This window comes from Leuresthes tenuis, unplaced genomic scaffold (genome assembly GCF_036924035.1).
Source record: "Leuresthes tenuis unplaced genomic scaffold, fLeuTen1.0.hap1 SCAF_18, whole genome shotgun sequence".
Taxonomy (NCBI): domain Eukaryota; kingdom Metazoa; phylum Chordata; class Actinopteri; order Atheriniformes; family Atherinopsidae; genus Leuresthes; species Leuresthes tenuis.
This window is the reverse complement of record NW_027325372.1, coordinates 21,944,006-21,963,674: the sequence shown is the minus strand read 5'-3', so window position 1 is coordinate 21,963,674 and position 19,669 is coordinate 21,944,006. Positions and strand designations below refer to the sequence as shown.

The 19,669-nt window shown below is 38.0% G+C and overlaps 1 protein-coding gene across 1 annotated transcript in view; it reads left to right on the top strand.

The window, feature by feature from the left end:
• The window catches only part of kcnk9 (potassium channel, subfamily K, member 9), a 39,544-nt gene extending 32,077 nt beyond the window's left edge, over positions 1-7,467 (top strand). The window contains exon 2 of the mRNA XM_072370401.1: positions 5,993-7,467. Within this exon, the coding sequence (XP_072226502.1) occupies positions 5,993-6,876 (884 nt within the window). The 3' untranslated portion in view covers positions 6,877-7,467. The remainder of the gene's footprint in view (positions 1-5,992) is intronic.
• The last annotated feature ends 12,202 nt before the right edge of the window (positions 7,468-19,669 follow it).

The window sequence follows — 19,669 nt, the reverse complement described above, 5'->3', positions numbered from 1 at the left end:
ACTTCTGAGACACATTAAGCTCTGGTCGTTGTCGTGGTTGAGGCTCAGGAGGGGCTAAACAAGGTGTTCTCACCTCTGTGCTCCCTGCTCCTCCAGACCTTCATTAAAATGCCTTGACTTGTGGCAGTTTTTGCCATTGGGGCCCCTGATATTATTTGAAGCCGATTAACCTACAGACCATGCGATCAAAAGACGCTATTTAAGCAACTGCTTGACACAAGAGTAACTATTCAGTCTGTGCGTGGATGCTAATGAGGGACTACCTTGATAGTGTTATGAATTATGGATGATGCTGGTGTTGTATAACCAGAAAATAAATGAAGACTACAGGGAATTTTCCTTTACTCTACTATTTCAGTCTAATGGCATCTTTGTTAAATTATATGTTTTGCGTATCAAATTATATAAAAAATGTGTCTATTGTAATTTTTTCCTTGTATTAATTTACTGTATCAAAATGATTAAAAGCAGTGCTCTAATTTCAAGGGGTTCAAGTAGCCTTCTCAAAGAGAGAACAAACAGCATGCATTTTCAAGTGACATTTTCAATCCCTATTGTAAAATGATCAAATAAAAAAAATGCTCTGATCAGTAATTCACTTTTTGGGCGAATTAGGATATAAAGTATATATCCTGGTCTAATGTCAGCCAGGTGAGGGATAAGAGAGGACATGCAGTGGGTGTCTCAGGTTTCGGCAGTGGAAACTCAATCTGGAATGTGAATGTGGAATGTCACCTCGCTGTGAGGACAGGAGCCTGAATTGGCCAAGAAGTTTAAAAAGAACCATGTTATTATAGCTGGAAATATTTAATAACGTATTCAACATGTTTACATAACTCATAGAAAAAATGTTTTTTGTGTTTGTCGGACTAAAACCTTACATATAAAACAATTTAGTCTGACTGAAATTGTGCAAAATCAAAACTTTCAAAACCAAACTGACACACCCAGATGATGTGGCTGGAGGTCTAATTCTTCCCGTATGTATATATGGAACTGGACTCAGATGTGCTTCAGCATGTGCTTCAATTTCTGTACTGGGCTTTCACCCCGAATTAATAAGAAGACATCAGTACACACAAAAGGAAGAAGAAACATTAAAGTGTACCATATTTAAAGAATGTACAGAGCTGAGAAGTGATGTAATGTGATGATGTAATATTTAAATCACACTTCAGACCATGTCCCGTCAACGCTGTCTAATGGTAAATGGTCTAATGGCCTAGCAATAGATTACAGCTTCACAGTCAACCATGGATTGTGACATTTGGACATGTAGACAATAACACTTTCTGAGGTGAGACTGGGTGGAACAGGCTAAACATGGGAAACAGTATTTATTAAAGGCAAGCTGGTGGCTCAAAATTTGTAGACTCATTAAACAGCTACAGATTTCACCTCTTTATACTCACAGTGTTACCAACATTATTTTCTGGGGGCACGTTTGAAATAGATGTGTTATCCCAGTTTCCCTCTTTGGTTTGTTCAAACATTTGATGAATTGACAGATGTGCACTGAGGAGCTTAACTTGCTCAAATCAAAATGTTCTGAGGGAAAAAACTGTGACTCTAAAGTTAAGCTCACATTGAGATTGACAGAAAATGTTCCCCTTTTAAAATTGTCATTTCTTTTTACTCTTTAGCTGATGTCCCACAGCTTTATTCCTAATTAGCATTACATATCACACTCGCACTGAGTTCCAAATGGTGTCAGCTTTATTCAAGCAATACGTTTTTATATTTTAAATGTAACACCTAAAATATTAGGACATTTTGACACAGGTTCACAAGTATTTCTGGTAAAGGTGAGTTTGCTCCAGAGATCATTTCTTAAATATTGTCGTAAGCCTCCTCACATCAGATTTCCATTTTGGCATACAAGTCAATTTTACAGGATTAAGGCAGTGCAAGCACTGCTATTTTACTGACACACTTTGTGCTTCTGGTTGATAAGACTTGTGTGTGTGTGTGGTTGGTGTTAAGGTTTTTTTGGGCATTAGTGGCCTTTATTGGAAAGTTGCTTGACAGGAAATGAGGGCAGTGAGGGAGGGAGAGAACATGCAGTAAAGTACCCTTAGCTGGGACTCGTACCAGGGACGGCCGCATCAAGGAGCTTCAGCCTCTGCATATATGATATCTGGTTAACCAGTTGAGCTCGCCAGACTCACACCAGAGTGGTGTGTTTTACAAGTCAGTTTTACCTGCTGCAGCTTGTTGCCGACTTCAAACTGAAACTACATCACACGGCCTCTTCCTCCATTTCAAGGTTTCTGTAGAACGTTTCCTTACATTTTCAAAATGCGTCTTAAGTGACTGGGCTCCTCTTGCTTTTATCTTTCATTAAAGAGTGTAATTGTCTTTCCGCTGCAGTACACAAACACTCGCGTTCACCTGTGCACACATGAGCACAAAAGCACCTGTGCATGACAGGGCTCTGTGTGGAGGAGCAAATATGTCTGTTCCCAAGACAACAGCAAATAATAGAAGCATTATAACTGGGCAAACAGATTACACAGTTCAGCGCTGCAGCAGATACAACGCATCCCATCAATGACATCAAGGAAATACTTTAAGAGATTCTCCCAGAAATTTTTTTCACAAAAAAAATACATATATATATGTATACATATTTTCTTGTGGGATTTTGTTGTGTACGGAGCATATAAGTAGAATGAAACAGAACTTCTGTTGTAGGAATTTTTTGCCTCAGAAAAAAAAAGCAAACTGAAAAGCCTTCATTAACTTATTTTCTCATTTAGATCAATGACAGTCAGTAGCCAGGTGGACATTGTTTGATTTCATAAATGTCACAGATGATGGCTTTGACAAGTTAATATCCGCTCTGCAGGTCACTTGTCTGAGTACCGAACAGCTGATGTAATTATCTCGTATTCACTGGTTTGAAATGTAAGGACAAATGTGTTGTCACTTTGGGAGAGGGACCTTTTTTTCCCTCTTTTTTTCTCTTTTTAATGTATGGGAGTGCTTTTAATGACTTCCTGTGTCTGTCTTATCACATACAGGAAAAGACTTTAGACTTCACAGTGGTATGTCACAGACAACTATGAAATCATCTGTCCTGTTTTAAACAAAGAGAGATGACTGCAATGTGAAAGACAAATGCTTTTAGCGGATGCTAAACAATCTGGTGTGATTGCACGTGAGCGAAAGAGAAAGTTGGTATAATGTTGAAAGATTATCTGCTATCTAGAGACTGGAACGGACACAACGTTATCACCACCGCCTTAGGTACCTAGGGAAAACTGCCCCTAGATCCAGAGGAAAACAAGTGCAATCCTCTTCCTTTATACTGTTTTCCTGTTCCCAGGAAATATGATACCCAGCAGAAACAATCAGGAATCAATCTGAGAAAATGCCAGGGTAAAAAAATGATCTAGCAGGATCAAACATTTTTTGTTGGGTGCTGTACTGCAGAGTTTTCACATCACTGAGTACCCACAAGTTTACTTCCACTGTGTGTTTTGTGACAAATAGAAAGCAGTAGTGACAAAAAACATAGGAATCCGTAAAAATACCTTCTGAAAATGTTAAATGTCAAAAAATGACCTTCACTGGGGAAAAACAACAGCAGAACTGATTGTGTTTTGCTGTACTTCCAGTCATTCATGCATTCATAACGTGTGTTCAACTGTTTCAATGCGACCGTTACCTTCCTGGATACCATTTTACTGGTTGCCTTGGTTTTATAGGAACACGTTATAACAAAAATTTTGTCTCATCTTGATTAGATGTATTACAATAAAATCACAGAGTTAGAAAAATAATCATTGTAAGGGCTATAAAACATTCTTTTCTCAATGAAGTAAAATTACTGAGGGCTATATATCAACTTGTTTTGTCAGTTAGATAAGAGTTAGATTTTTCTTTTGTTTCCCTTAGTAGTAAACAAGCAGCAGATTTCTACAACAGATTGGGTTGCAAATGAGGCAGCCGCTTTAATACTTAAGCTTGGCCTGAGATATCATCTTGAATTGTAATTGTTCTTTTCCTGGAGGTACAGACAAGGCTAAAGAGCAAACTAATCCTCTGGTTGGTTCTATCTGCTTTGATTGTATCACAAAGAGGTCTGTCACTGCTTCAAGATGCATATGAAAACAGTTAACTGTTAATGTGCAACATGTTACTCCAGTTACCACGATGATGGAGAAAGCGTGGGGAGTTTTAACACTGTTGCAGTTTAGAATTTGATAATTAACTGCTTGATTATTCATAATAGTTTGCATCACTTATGTAATAATTCTGCACTGTTTTTGTTCCTCTTTTTTTGCAGGGAGGTGGAAACAACTTGGACCTTAAAAACAAATAACTCCTAGTTTACACATTCACAGTTCAAACTCTTATATTCAGTAGCATTAGCTTTAGTTTGGCCTTGATCATGTCCAGAGGAATATATCCTCTTCTTTTGCTACTAAGCGCTCCATTTTGTTATCCTACATTTCACAAACTCACTTATGATGTTTCGCCAGAGCTCAAAGTGGAATTTAGAAACTTTTCTTACATATTTCTGCATGACCTAAAACATAATTGGGTCCTTACAACAAGTTTTTTTTTCAAGCCAAGATTAAGGAAAACTCACATGATACAATGTGGTAAAAATATAGTGAAACATCATTAGTGCAAGAATGGAGCAAAGGCTTGAATTATCAAATCATTAGACTTAGTGGTTTATTTATTGAGGAAAATAATCTAATATCACATCTGTGAGTGGCAAAAGCATATATCTTCTGCACTTAATTTGAGTTGGACACTTTTAAACCAATGGAATGACAAACAGGTGTGAGGGTGAGCTTTCACAGCAAGTTTGTTGGAATATAACAAAAGTGGGAATTCAGCACGAGCCGACACAAACTAGTTTCCTAAAAAAATGGTCATCACACAACTCTTTTACAGCCTGGGCTGTGAAACTACAACTTAGTGAACAAGCGTTTGGAGTTTACAATTTCTAGTCAGATTGGACTCATCTTTCAAGTCACCCCATACTTTTTTACATTTTAGCTTATTTAAACCTCACTTTCACAATCTGTTTGGATGAGTTTAGGCAACTAAATCACGTGTTTTGGTTATGGTTATTTGCACATGCAAATATATGTGCTCTTGTTGCTTCTGCAAATCCGATAGCTCAAGCAACATCTTTTTTTTTCTTTACGCATAACTGAAACACATGCTTGAGTGGGCGTAAAGCCAAATGGGAAAAGACAGAATCAATATTTAAGAAACGGAAAACTTATTCAGGACCTATGAATAAATAAATACATTTAAAAAGAATTGCTGTACAGTACACCAAATATATGATGTCTCCCTTGGAGGGCAGTTTTTGAACTGGTACACTGCCAGCTGATGGTGGGTGTTTCTTGGCTATGATTTTGGTATTTAATACTCACAGCTATGGGCTGTGTAAGAGAAGAGATAATCAATATGACGCTTTATTTTAAGCCCTGCAAACTCAAGAGCAGTTGGCTTCATTCATACTCTAATCTCTGAAGTAACTTTGTAAATATGATGCAATGCACATAAAACCCTTTACACTACATTTAAAAATTGAATCAAATGGTGTATGAATCCTATTGTTAGCCCACAGGTTGATTTTGAAAAGTACGTCTTTGTTTGAGTCAGCAGCTTCTGGTCTAAAGATAAAGTTTAATTAAGCTAAAAGCTTCACTGGCTCCCACGTCTCTTTTCCCATCCCTCCTCCAAACTCCTTTACCTCACCGGAAACTTCTGTCTAATTGGAAGCCCCTCCCGCCGCAATCTTGGAGCCCAAATAAGATTAATGAGCAGGCACATTTCTGTGCCATGCACCTATTCAATACCTCTTTTGGCAACATATGCGGACTCTTAGTGAGATTTCTTGCTTGTATACAAAAACTGATCTAGGGCTCATTTTTAGCAGCGGCTCCAGTAGTGGCTGCTGCTTCACAAGAAAACCATTCCCGTGTCACTAATTTCTGCTGTCTGTCTTCTATTTTCTCAGGTTATGGGCATGCGGCACCAGGGACCGATGCAGGAAAGGCCTTCTGCATGTTTTATGCTGTCCTGGGGATCCCTTTGACTCTTGTCATGTTCCAAAGTCTGGGTGAGAGAATGAACACTTTTGTCAAGTACCTCCTGAAACGCATCAAGAAATGCTGCGGCATGAGCATCACTGACGTATCCATGGAGAACATGGTGACGGTGGGATTTTTCTCTTGCATTGGCACGCTGTGTATCGGGGCCGCCGCCTTCTCCCATTATGAGGACTGGAGCTTCTTCCAGTCCTACTATTACTGCTTCATCACATTAACAACTATAGGCTTCGGGGACTTTGTGGCCCTACAAAAGAACCGGGCCCTCCAGAAGAAACCTCTATATGTGGCCTTTAGCTTCATGTATATTCTGGTGGGCCTGACGGTCATCGGGGCCTTCCTCAACCTGGTGGTACTCCGCTTCCTGACTATGAATAGCGAGGATGAGCGGCGGGATGCTGAGGAAAGGGCCTCGCTCGCTGGGAACCGGAACAGCATGATTATCCATATCCAGGACGAATCACTGCAGCGGGGGCGACGGCGACGCGATCCATACAAGGCAGAGGTGACTGATCTGCAGTCAGTGTGCTCCTGTATGCACTACCACTCGCATGACTTCAGCAGTTCTGGGGGAGGGATCGGAGGCCTGGGCTGTACCTTCTCCCATCAGAACTCTTTCAGCTCACAGCTGAACCCCAATCAGTACTTTCATTCGGTTTCCTACAGGATTGAGGAGATCTCACCCAGCACCTTGAAAAACAGCTTCTTCCCTTCGCCCATCAGTTCAGTGTCACCGGGCCTTCACAGCTTCACAGACAATCACCAACTCATGAGGAGAAGGAAATCTATCTAAACCCAACTCTCACGGGACAACAGAGTTTCCATGTTTTATACACAAGGTCAAACATTTCCAATGCTGCTCCTCACCAGATCTTACTTTAGCACTTTTTTTGCAGTTTGGTTGTATGTAATATAAGTATTTCTGGGAACCGATATAGAACATTTTGAAAACAGCAAGCGTGGACACAATGGGATGCAAAGCATGAAGCATGGATGTTTTTTTTTTTCATGAGATTTCACCATTTAAAAACACCACTATGGACAATGAAACCTACTTTATCACAGATTTACAATACAAAATTGATATATCCACTTTGGTTACATACCAAATGATGCACACTAGGGAAATGCTATTTTTCAAAGGGAGTACGCTTGTTTTACCTAAACTTGAAAAAGCATTTATTATTATCATGTATTATTCCTTTGCCTCACTGCAGAGAGATAATTTAAAATGACTTAAATCATCAGGTATTGTTTCCTATAAGCAATCATATATTTTAGTGGTGTCACCGCACATTAAGCCAAAATATTGTTGCCAATATTAGCATGTGAATTAGATGTCATTTACTAGTATTCCATGGTTTTGTGACTTTGTTTTGTCTGTCTTCAAAGCAGATCTATAAGTGTCTATTTGTCTTTAATTCAAAGGATCATACTGCTGTTATGGATCATTCCTGCTCATCTGGAGAGATCAGATTTGCTTTAACTCGACTCACAGCGTGTCAAAGTTAAAGCTGGCATAAAAGAAAAGCCACCCTCAACACTATGCTGTTGAACAAATTTTCCTGTTTTGGGGTCTAATAATCCAATAGCTTGACAGGGTATTTTTCTTCAGCAGCATTCAAATAGGCCTGGAATTGAATCAAAATGGACAGGTTTCTCTTTCGATAGGTATTCAGTTGTTCTATAGGGATAGCTCCAGTGATGGCAATATGTACAAAGTTCAGAGCATTTAAGGCTTTATAGCAATCATTTGGTTATTTATATCTTCTGAACTCTGGGGACACATGAGAATGGCTATTATAGAGAAACATTTTGTCCAGGTATCTTTCATTTTACCCCCATAAGCTGAGTCTGCATCCAGCTGCAATCAATTTTAGGTTAACATTTTCAGTGATCCAGGCCTGATTCCGTAAATTAGCTGTATAGTGTTATAATTAGGTGGTGGTGTAGTCGTGCATTCTATTTGTACTCGGAAGTTGGACTTTCTAAGTTCCAAGTCAGAAACATTTGATGGAATACCACCCAAGGTCAAAATTCTGACACAGAAAATAGCAAAAGAACATCACTAGCACATCTAGTACATCTGTCAATTTGAGTTTGCCAAAAGGTAGCATACATTGTACTGTTCGACCTCTGTCAGTGCCCACTTTGCCACAATGGGCCTCATTCAAGAACATTTTTGTATTCTTATTCCAAATTTCTCGGCCTGCATAAACACGATGAACTCCACCCATTCACGAGGATATTAAATTTGCATACTCCACACCCAAAATAATACCATATAAGGCTACACTTCCTCTCTCCTGTGCCAGGAAGTGTTGAGTAATGAGAATGGCATCAAGGTGCAAAAAGAACAACTTCACGGACTCTGACATTGGCGTTCTGTTTTCAGAGACCCAAAAAGGAGAATCTGTCATTTTTAGCAGTGTCAGCAGTGGAATTACAGGACCTGCTAAAGCGATGAAATGGGAAGAAATCACGAGTGATGTTAATTCCGTGTCATTTTTAGCAGTGTCAGCAGTGGAATTACAGGACCTGCTAAAGCGATGAAATGGGAAGAAATTACGAGTGCTGTTAATTCCGTGTCATTTTTAGCAGTGTCAGCAGTGGAATTACAGGACCTGCTAAAGCGATGAAATGGGAAGAAATTACGAGTGCTGTTAATTCCGTGTCACCTGTAGTTTGTAATGTCACCGAAATAAAGAAGAAATTATTTGATATGAAAATGGCCTTTTTTGCCATGGCCAGGCGCTCGATGACTGCAACTAAAGCCTTGCAATCAGTTGTTGCCTCATCATGATGGCACTTTGATGGTGATGAGGGTGGTAAACTTCACTCGTAAATTCTGTTCATACCTGAAAGAAAACTCTCTTAAATCACTCGTTCGCACGATTTAAGAACAAATCTGTTCATATGAGTGGTTCTTGAATGAGGCCCAATGTTAGTATTCATGAAATAGAGCATAATGTTTTGTTGTCATCTTGTATTGCTAATAGCTAGCTTGGTTGGTTAGCACAACAATGAGCAAATTCTACTGGTTTTCTGACTTCCAAATAAGACAAGGTCAACTTGGGTGTGAGTCCTTCTCAGCTCAGATTTCTAACTTCCAATACAAATGGAATGCCACATATGCTATGTTGCTAGACAGGAGGAAAACTCAGAAGAAGACATAGTCAAAATTGTAGGTCTGGGCCAAATGTGGGACAAATATAAGCAATTATTTTACACTGGGTATGTTATTTTTGTTCTTTCGCGTCACTAGATATTGGCCATGTTTATCTTTAAGATGCAAAGACAGTTGATCATTATGTGATCGTGTTCATGAAATTTGGGTAACATGTTTGCTACATCAGAACTGATTAGACATGTTTATGATGTCTATAAACCTCTTTTCGAAAAAGACAAAAACCAGCTCAAGCAAATGGTAAAACTTTTTGCTAACTTATAGAACTATTTTTAAAATTTTGTCGTTTCCTTCAATGCCTTGAAATAAGGCAGATGGAAACTTTTAAGAAATATCTAAGTTCAAGCAATTTCATCTTGTTGAAGCTATTATGACATCACCAGAGTTTTAGTCCCAGTCCAAACTGGAGCATTAGTATGAAGGTCTAAGAGTCTGGCAAAAAGAGGTAAATCTGATTATAAACTGACTCGAATGAAATGAGGATCAAACGGTGGACCTTATTTTTCGTACCAAAGTGCAATTAAATTTCTCCACTTGTGTGTAAAGACAGAGTACGTGTTAAACAAAGCACATGCATGACCATGCTCCAAGCCCTCCACAACAGAATTTGCATGCCTGGAGGACCTGACCTGGAGTCTTTTGCTGAAACCTGCTCAGATCAAACACAGCACTAAGAGCAGAGCTCCTGGTGGTGACGGGGATGCATGTAGATCTAAACTGACAACTCGTAAAGTTTGGATGCCCTTTGGAGCCATCAGGGAAATGTGATAAACACATCAACACAGAAAAAAGCTGAAATCGTGCGTGAGTTCATTTGAGGAGACAGTTGAAGAATACAGATAAGGAAAGCTTAATAACATCAGGATGATCCTCTTAGTCTGTGTAAAATATCAGAAGATGAAAAGGGACATGGATAATTCTTTTATGTTTGAGAGAGATGAAAAGTGCATGAACTTATGATGGGGAATGGGAAAATAGTTTCATTATAAATACATTTCTTATTGGCACTCAGTTAAGAATGATTAGGTATTTCTTTTGTCAAAGTCCAGCAGTTGTCTACCTGCCTGTTTATTTTCCATTCAAACTAACTGTACAATCCTGTTCTCCGGTTTGAAAGAATCACTATTTTCTTGCTTTCACAACAAATACACCAGTCCCATAAGTGCAAAGCGCATCAACCAAACTGTATAATGTATATATATATAACAGATCCGCATTTCCAGTATGTAGAAATTTTCATCATTTTGCTGAGGCCTGCGTTGTGTTTTTTGCAGATATGCACACGAGAAGTCAGTCTGCTGCTGAGACACTGATTGTGAAAGCCCCCCAATTAGAAAATATATGTCCATTTCTGGGGGTTCAGGCCAACACAGACTTTTTGTTTGTCCAGTCTACCTTTTCAGAATTTTTAACTGTCTAAATTAATCCAGATAAAAGAGCTAAATGTAAATTCAAGTTTGAATTGTTTGTAAAGACCGGGACTATGGGGACAGATATTTTTCTTACAGTTACACGGGGCTAGAAACTGCAAATCATTCATCAAAAACAATAATTCGTTCTGGAAAAAAATGGTGAATTTAACTTTAAACTTTAAGTTGTACCTTCAGTATTTTTCAAAGCCTAATGTTTACCAGGCTTTATTCAATTTCCTGGCTAGCATAGCATGCTGCACAAGTTGAATAGCACTCTGTTTTTGGGTGAATGCATTTCATTATCAGTGGGATAAATAGTGGGATTTATGAAACGCCATAAAACCCACTCAGTTGAGACAAATGCAACCAGGTGTGCAGTCCAAGATAAGCCCTAAAGGCATTGTTTCAGTATTGGAACTATACAGGCTTGTCTTGAATATCCTGTACAATATGTTTATAACAACCTTTGCGATAAAAAGGCCTTTTCATGGCTGAAATGCATATGTATTTTTACACATTAGCATATGTGCCTTCAAGAAACAGCAGTCAGTGTTTCTAGTGAAGTGGGCAGGTTTGCATTTGATGGCTGGAGGTATGTTTGTGCTTTAGCAAACCTATTGCAAGGCCAAAGTGGGGCTTTATGGGGGGAAGGGTAACAATTAAGCTGATGTGTTTAACATATCGTCAAATCAAAGTCCTGAAAAATAAATTTATTATACAACATGAAAATCAGCATGCAGTCTTATATCTGCCTTCTACGACAACGGTAAAGCAGATGGAATCCCTTTGTTATTTTTAAGAAGGCAAACTGTAATTACATTATAATCGCTTAGAAGATAATTCCAGTTCATGACAACTTGGGTCTCATTTTCCTTGGTTTGACCGTAATAACGACACTGTACATGCAAAGATAACTGGTGAACTTTGGGATGGCCACAACCCCAATGACAATGAAGACAAACAGTTCAAGAAGTTTAAGCAATCACTGGTTCAAATAATAAAACCACACAATATCAAGGCAACAAATCCCATGGGAAGAAAATGTATGTGCCAATCTAAAGCTTTATATAGTATATTTTATGATACTTTCATTTTTCTATTTTTCTATGATAGTGAATGAGTGTATATAGTCCCACACAAATGTATTTTGTTTTCTTTTCTAACTTTTTGAGTAACATGAAAAATAGTACATCTGTTTTCGGCTAACTGCAGTCGTTGCCTCTACTTTTTAAGCTGGATCCCTTCATTCTTTTTGTTTCCTTTTCTTTTAGACATAGTGTCTTTAAACTTTGAAATACTTAAGAGTCATAGATAAAAAAGATCTAATAGCTACCACCATCTTCCAAGGCAAACATCTGGCTCCTTTGTTTGTTAACTTTTTTGCGATATGTATTGGCTAGTTAATAACAATGGTTTTCTTCAAACTTTCAGACCAAATCTAAATTATTGTTTGATTTAGGAGAGTATGGATAGCTAAAAAAAAGAAAAGAAAGAATGATGGTGTTATTTCAACTGGATTTTTATAAATGTGTCAAAGTATAGACACTCCAGCTTCTCAACATGTCTTTCAAAATGTTTTTATCATTTGCAATGTGACACACAACAATAACGTAACAGCCAGAGTTTTGTTCTGCAATGAATGCCGCTATAATGCCAACAGGTCACTATGTAGTACAATATAGAAAACAGCGATCCACGAACAGACGACAAAATCAACACTGTAACTGAAACCAATGGTTTGATGATGACACACAAATCTGATTAGATCACCTGCGAATAACACAGCGAACGTCTGATCTGCATCACCTGCTGTCCAAAAAAGCCTTAGATTGCCTGCTCTTTCTTACAGAGCAGTTGGAGATTTTTCACCGAAGAAAAGCTGCATGCTACATCTCGTAACATCGCTGCTTAGAGTGGACCGGAAAAGGATAAGAATGATCCAAAAACAGATTAGAAAAATATAAAAGTTACAGGAGGTAACCATGGAATTTTGACCAAAATTAAAACCTTTGTATTCATGCTCATGGTCATGAAATGTGCTTTTTTTCATGTCACCCAACAGGATTTTTACAATAATGTATGAGCACCTAAGATTCTCAGAATCATTTTAATTTGATATGTTATGAGAGTGTCTGTTTTAACAATGTTACTTTCCCAACTCCAGCCAAATGGCATTTAATGTCTGTCTCTATCTAACCAGTGACATTTTAACACCTACTTCTAATGCTAGCTTGAATTAAATTAAATATGAAGTAAGTAAACTAATATCAGAACATAATTGAACAGGAGAGGAACTTTTCAATGTTTTTACATATTGTCAGTTCAATCATCATTCAATTAATTAATCAAATAGTTCAATTTTACTTTAGCACAGTGTGATTCAGTATAATTTCAAAAAGCCAATTAGTAAGAAGTTAACTTGCTAAGAACACCAGCAGGTCATGTTGAATCTTCACTTTAATTAAATCCTCCTGACCTGAGTCGTCCAGTGTAGCCTCACTACCAAACTCATCTTATTTCCGAATTCAAATCCTTCATCTGTTTGATCTATAAATCACTCATTTTTGACAGTTTCACAAAATGCTGTGAGACTGTAGGCCTCTATGCAGCAATTTCCAATGTGCATTAAAAAAATGTTTTAAAAAAAGTTTTAAAGGACATAGTAGAACAGATTCAGATACTGTTACAAGGTCAAAGGTTCCATGATCATACAGAAATATTGACTAATGCAGGATTTGAGATTTATTTTTTGTCACTAACTCTGTACAGGAGACAGAAGACAGAATAAAGCATCTTTGGCTTTGCTCTCCACATGGGATTTGTTGGTGATGTGAAACTTTGTGTGTGAAGACATTTCAAGATATGTGAAACTCTCTTGGGAAAGTGAAAAAGAAGGGGATTATGTGGCTAAACTTTTGGCTTCTTAAAACTGACTTCATCATTTGACTATTTACAGCCTCCCACATCGGCCTTTTGTAGTGAAGCTGTAATGCTACCCAGTTTTAAACTTTCAGCTGAAAGAACCAAGTTGCGATCAATGGATATTATCCTTCAAACAAGACTAATAGCAGTTGATTATTTGTGATTGGTGATAAAATGCTTTTTTTTCAATTCACTTACAGCGGATTTTTTGAGGAATGTATCAGCCATAACGGGTCTTCTTTTTTTCCCTTCTTTTTTATTTCAAAGAAGCGGCATACAAATGAACTCTTCGTGATCTGCAAGTCAGGTTGTTTTTTTTTCATACCCCTCCCACATGAGTGCATATTACTAAGATCTGTCAGCCATCTTGCCTCACGCCACACTGATGGTCCTTGACTGAATGTTACTCTCCAACACAGGTGGCAAAGAGAAGGAGCCACATACGCCATCTCTCTCAACAGACAAAGAGGGCCGCATTGTGTCCTGGAGTCAGAAAAACACCAACAAGGTTGAATTGATTTTTGTTGGTTACTGGCTGTTGTTTGCTTTGCAGTGTTTCGTACATAGCCAATGCTTGACTTCCAGGCGTCATTTACTGCATGTGGCAGTATGCGCAGGCCATCTCTCTGTCAATTGTGCCGTGTTTTCCTATGACAGGGCAAAGAGACATAAATTGCACTACTATCTGTGTAATGCAATATAAAAGGAAGGCTGTGTTCCATAGATTCTCCTTGTGAAATATCTTTTTGCAATAGGTTCTTCTGTAGGTCTGATGAACAAATAATACCATGTACCATATTCCGTACAGAAGATTATATCTCATCTCGTTGGCATCCATGTGGTTCGATGGTAATGTCGGACCGACTTGCATCCTCTGTCGCAATTTTTGAAACTGATGTCTGTACAGTACACTCCAGTATGGGTTGTCTATCTTCTCAACACATGGAGAAGAGATTGTTGAGATTTGTTCCGAATGAAATGAACATTTTACAGAACATTTTACATTTGTATGTTTTTTCTTTCTTTGTTTTTTTCTTTTGTTTTTAGGTGTGCGTGTGTGTGCATGATTTGGTGTGAATGACTCGCTGGGTTAAACAGCCTGGTTGAAGCCATAACACACTTGAATAAAAATGATGAGCCTTCTTCTGAAACCCTCTGTCTTGTTGTAAATGACTAACATCTTCAAATGCTCTGAAGTCAATTCACAAATTAAAAGTGCAGGTTAAAATGTTAAAAACAGTATTTATTGGGCAGTATTTATTCATTCTATCTTTGAATGCTTATTTACTGAAATAATGACCTCTCATTAGGCTGTAGTTCTTTTTTTCAGCTATCTAATTTAAACTGAAATGAGCTAATAGATTAAAAACTAGAATTGAGAATTTTTTTTTTAATTAATGAAATTAAATGCTTAAATTTTTCACAATATAACTGAATTAAAATCATTTTTAAGAAAGGGCTTAGATAAGTAGCATCTGGTAATAAATCCATGGATGTAAGGTCAGCTAAACTGAATAAGCCATACTTTTAGATACATACAAAATCTCTTTGCCATGGCAGCAGATCGGTTTTTCTTAGTGTATGGTTGACCACTATTTCTTTTAAAAGTGACTTTCTACGATGAACCGTTACACTTGAATGGACTTGAAAGTCTGTAGGCTACTCAGCATGGCTGCCAATCATAAACAGAAAAATGGAACTATCACTTTGATTTTGAAACACTTGTTGGTGTTCCCATTACATTCAAACTCTTGTTGTGAGGCACTCTAGTGAGTAGATTTGAGTTAGTAAAATAAAAGTGAGCTGTGTCCACTACTGTTGGCCATAGAATAGCAAAATCAGCACGCCCAGCAGGATGTTATGCTTACATCAATGCTAGTCAGAGTTGAAGCCAATAGATTCTTATGAATTATTTGACACAGGACAGAACGCTTATTGTATCCTTTATAATTATAAGCAAAAGCCATTTATTAATGGATGTTGTGTTTTTCCTCTTTCTTTTTCTCTGAAGTCCACTGCGAAAAGGGCTTCGGTTTAGCATGAAAACTGAATGAATACATTTTTTTCTTTTGTTTTTAAAAAACAACAACAAATAAGACATGCAAATCTATCTATCTAAACAAATTATTGGTAAGCGTAAGAGCAAACTAAACTGTTTGCAAAAGGGCATATCGTTCCTTTCTGATTATTGTCAGATTTATAGGGAATCAAAAATTGAAAATGTGTGGGATTTATCCGATTGAATTGCTCTTAAAACCTTTTAATTATAAGTTTTAGCAAGTATATAGTTCACTTATACTGATATTATAGAAGAGTACAGTTTGCAAGTACTGTCACATTGCCTGATAAAGCATCTCTGCTACCCAGCCACCCTCTTCTCCTCTCTGAGTAGTCCAAGCAGTGCAGCTGGATGTTTAGGTGGGAGAATGAGCATACAACATCCCTTTTTATCGCTTCCCACACCCCAGTAATTATACTGTCAGCGATGAACATCAAGCAACTTGGACGGCAACACAATAAGAACAGTGGCAGAGGGGCGTTGAGGCCTTCTCTTGCCTGTAATTTTGCATCTTAAATGATCACGTAAGCAGAGCCAAGTTGTTCTGCAGAGAGATGTCTTCCCTGAACCAAAGATATGATGAAGCTTAGCAATAAGCAGGTGTTGACATGTTGCTTTTTGGTGGTGGGGGGCTGAGGCAAGAGGGTGAGACAAAATAGATTTTCAATGAGTCTCTCTGCTTTATGAGAAACATATCCATTATAGATGGCATATCTTCACACCAATACAAGTATCATCCATTGGCCTAAAACTCTCCAACACTCTAACTTAATATACACTATCATAGGGTGGTGTTGGTGTGATGGAGCTAAAATTAAAAAAAAAAAAAAAGCTGCTGTCTGACAGTGATTAAGATCTGCAGTTATTCCCCCAGGCAGACATCACTGCCTTACTTTGCCTATCTGCAGATATTTGGGCTGACAAACTATGGCTTGGAACAGAATGTGATCTAAATGAAACACCAGTGAATGCAGGTATAATAATTCTATCTGAAATGTACATGCACCATCCTCAGACTCTATGTAGTTATTATTGAGGGTGCAAATCCTTCTGTGACACGCATGATTTTTGTTGTTGACCGATAGTCAATCAGGTAACATAATTCACATAATTATATTGTGATCTTTCATTATTTAGACAAGACTATAAATTAGTACTTTTCTTAGAAGCAAAAAAGCAGCACTTTCCTGTGATTTGGCATACTCACTTACATTGGGAGGATACCAGTCATGCCAGTCTTATGGTGGTTATGAGCAAAAATCTCTCCTTTATCCCACTTGTGTCTAACCCCATAATACCTTTTTTTTTTTACCTTTTTGATTGAGGGCAAAAGACATGAATCGCATCCATTACCAGTTGATGACATTTCATTAAACAGGAATAAAGAGAATTACGGGGGTGGAAGAAGGGGCTACTCTACGAGACACCATGATTTTGACACTCATTTTGCACAATTTACTTTTTAATTTTTTTAAATTTTCCTTCTTGACTGTCAGTTGCAATTCTTTATTTCCCTACTTTGCGTGTGACTCATAATGTTGTCAGTCACACAGAGGCTTAGGAGTTAAAAATTCATGGTGAGGGTTAGATGTTGCAAAATACATGGTTATAGTTTTACAATTCATGGGTCGTGATTCCCATCATGTCACATAGATACTGTTTACATACAGACGAGGAATACTTTACCTTCTCATAATTTACAAGCATAGATTTTGACACAACATTGTGCCTTCTAGCAGCCAGTCAAGTTTCCGTAGCTGTGTGTACGTGTCTACATTAGAACCACAAGGTGGAGCCAGCTTTCTTTTTGTTGATTTTAAGTTGAGAGCTGTGCATTGCCATTCTTCATGGACACTCCTCCAGTTGCTGTTGTTGGCTGCATGGCCTCCATTCTGCTGCTCATGTATGACAAGCAAATGCAGCACTGTGGAGACCTGGTGTAGCATGGTCGATGTTTCGTATTGCTGAATAAAGTAGCAGTGGGGAAAATCCTCCATTTCTGAGCCTACCAACTTGACTACCTGTTCAGATTCTGGTAAGTTGTTCAGTTCAAGTGAACTAGCTGAAAGTTACTAGCTCTCCACCAACACTTCATACTTCCTTTGCACAATTATTTAAAAAAATGATATATTTCACAATAAGAATTGCATTATTATTGTGACTAGAGGCAGAGTTATTTCATTAATACCTGCAGAAATGACAGTCAGGTCTCAGATGCACACTTAAACTCAAATAAAGTAGGCTCTGCTCTAAAAACAATATTTCTTATGCTGCGGTTTCATTTTAAAAATCATGATGTTTAGTAATACAATAGATCAATGCAGAGATCTTCTCAGATGGCTGTCACCCATGTTTCAGTGCTCCATGCAGCTCCATAAAACTCCGCATCATATATGGAGCATAATTCAGAGGAGTTCATTAAAAATAAAAAAGGAAACTGAACATTAAAAATTCATTTTGGAACTGTGAACCTTCAAAATGGTGAACTATGAACTATTTCATATTTGGTGTGATCACCATTTCCCTTTAAGATAGCAACAATTCTCAGAGGCACTCCTCTTTTTTATTTCTTCAGGGTACTGGACAAATAACTTGTTCAAGCATCTGAAAGAACCGATCACACTTCGGTGGATTCCGTCTGTCTCTGTGTCTCCTCTCTCTCTTAACGTAATCCCAGACTGATTCTATGATGTTGAGATCAGGGCTCTGTGGGGGTCAGGCCATCTGCTGCTGGGCTCCCTCTTCCCTTTGTCACTGGAGATAGCGCCTCAGGACTGGCTGTGTCTTTTAAGCTCGTTGCCTAGCTGCAGTGTGAATTTGTTAGAAAGGATGCCTCTGTGATGGTTTTGCATGGTACATTCAAGAAAACAAGAATATACTGCACATATGATAAGGACCTAAAAGTATCCTTTTTATTAAAAAAAAGTCCCACAACTAAAAACTGTCCTGTATTATATTTCATGTGTTGTTGTTCATCTAAAGTTGTATAGACAGAATTCTAAAATCCTTTTTTAAATTCCTGATACATGAAACCTTAGAACTGAAATAGACTGTGCTTTCTTTTTCACATGTCTGTAAGCAGAAATCGCTTCACATCTTGTACTGTACAACTATGTAGCTAATATAATAGTAACATTTGAGGATAAATCACACAAACAGCGTTCGTAAAACATAAGGGTGTTTGCAGTGCTGCTGTCCTCCAGCTCCCTGACTGTTAGCTGTATTATATCTGACATGATGATGAGGTCATAAAACTCTACTGTTAAATGGAATATGCAAAGGAGGTCTATGGCACCATCTAGTGTCCAGTGAATGCAAGATTTATGCTACCTCATACTTAATTGCCAGTTGAGCAGCATGGTGCCACCCAATTCATATTAGTATAAAATCCCACTGTGGGGTAATAAAAATACTTTTCAACTACGTCTCACCATGACTGTGCAAACTAGCTGGCGCTAAGCTGGAGATCATTGGAAATCAGTGTGCTGCAGTGTGACCCTAATCTGCATAATTAGTTTAAGGCTGCTGAAAGCCTTTGCTGCTACAATGTCATTGCCTCTGGCCAGGTGGCACAGACCAAACAAAGACAGGGACAACAGCAAGACTGTACTTCTGAGCCGCAAAGTATGATTCAACAAAGATTCAAGCAAGAGGTGTTGGCCAAGCCTGTGAGTATACTGGAGTAGCTTCTTCATCAGCAACCTGTTAGGGTATATAAACATCATAAATGTCAAAGTTGATGTGTAAATGTAGTCTCTTTACTGCTTAAATGGTTCCAATGGTAGAGCCCTCCAACAACAACACTCATGGTTTGTGGTTTTAGTGCAAATCAGATGAGGAGCAAGAAGTAGTTGTAGTGGATGATGGTGAAATGGAAGTAATTGCACTTTCCAGCACTTTTTATTGGCTGATTTTTGGATTTTATGTATAAAAGTGAAATGAAAAATGTTTGGACTGTTATGTCAAAATGAAAAATAAAGCATAAAGGAGCATTTTTGCTTGGAAA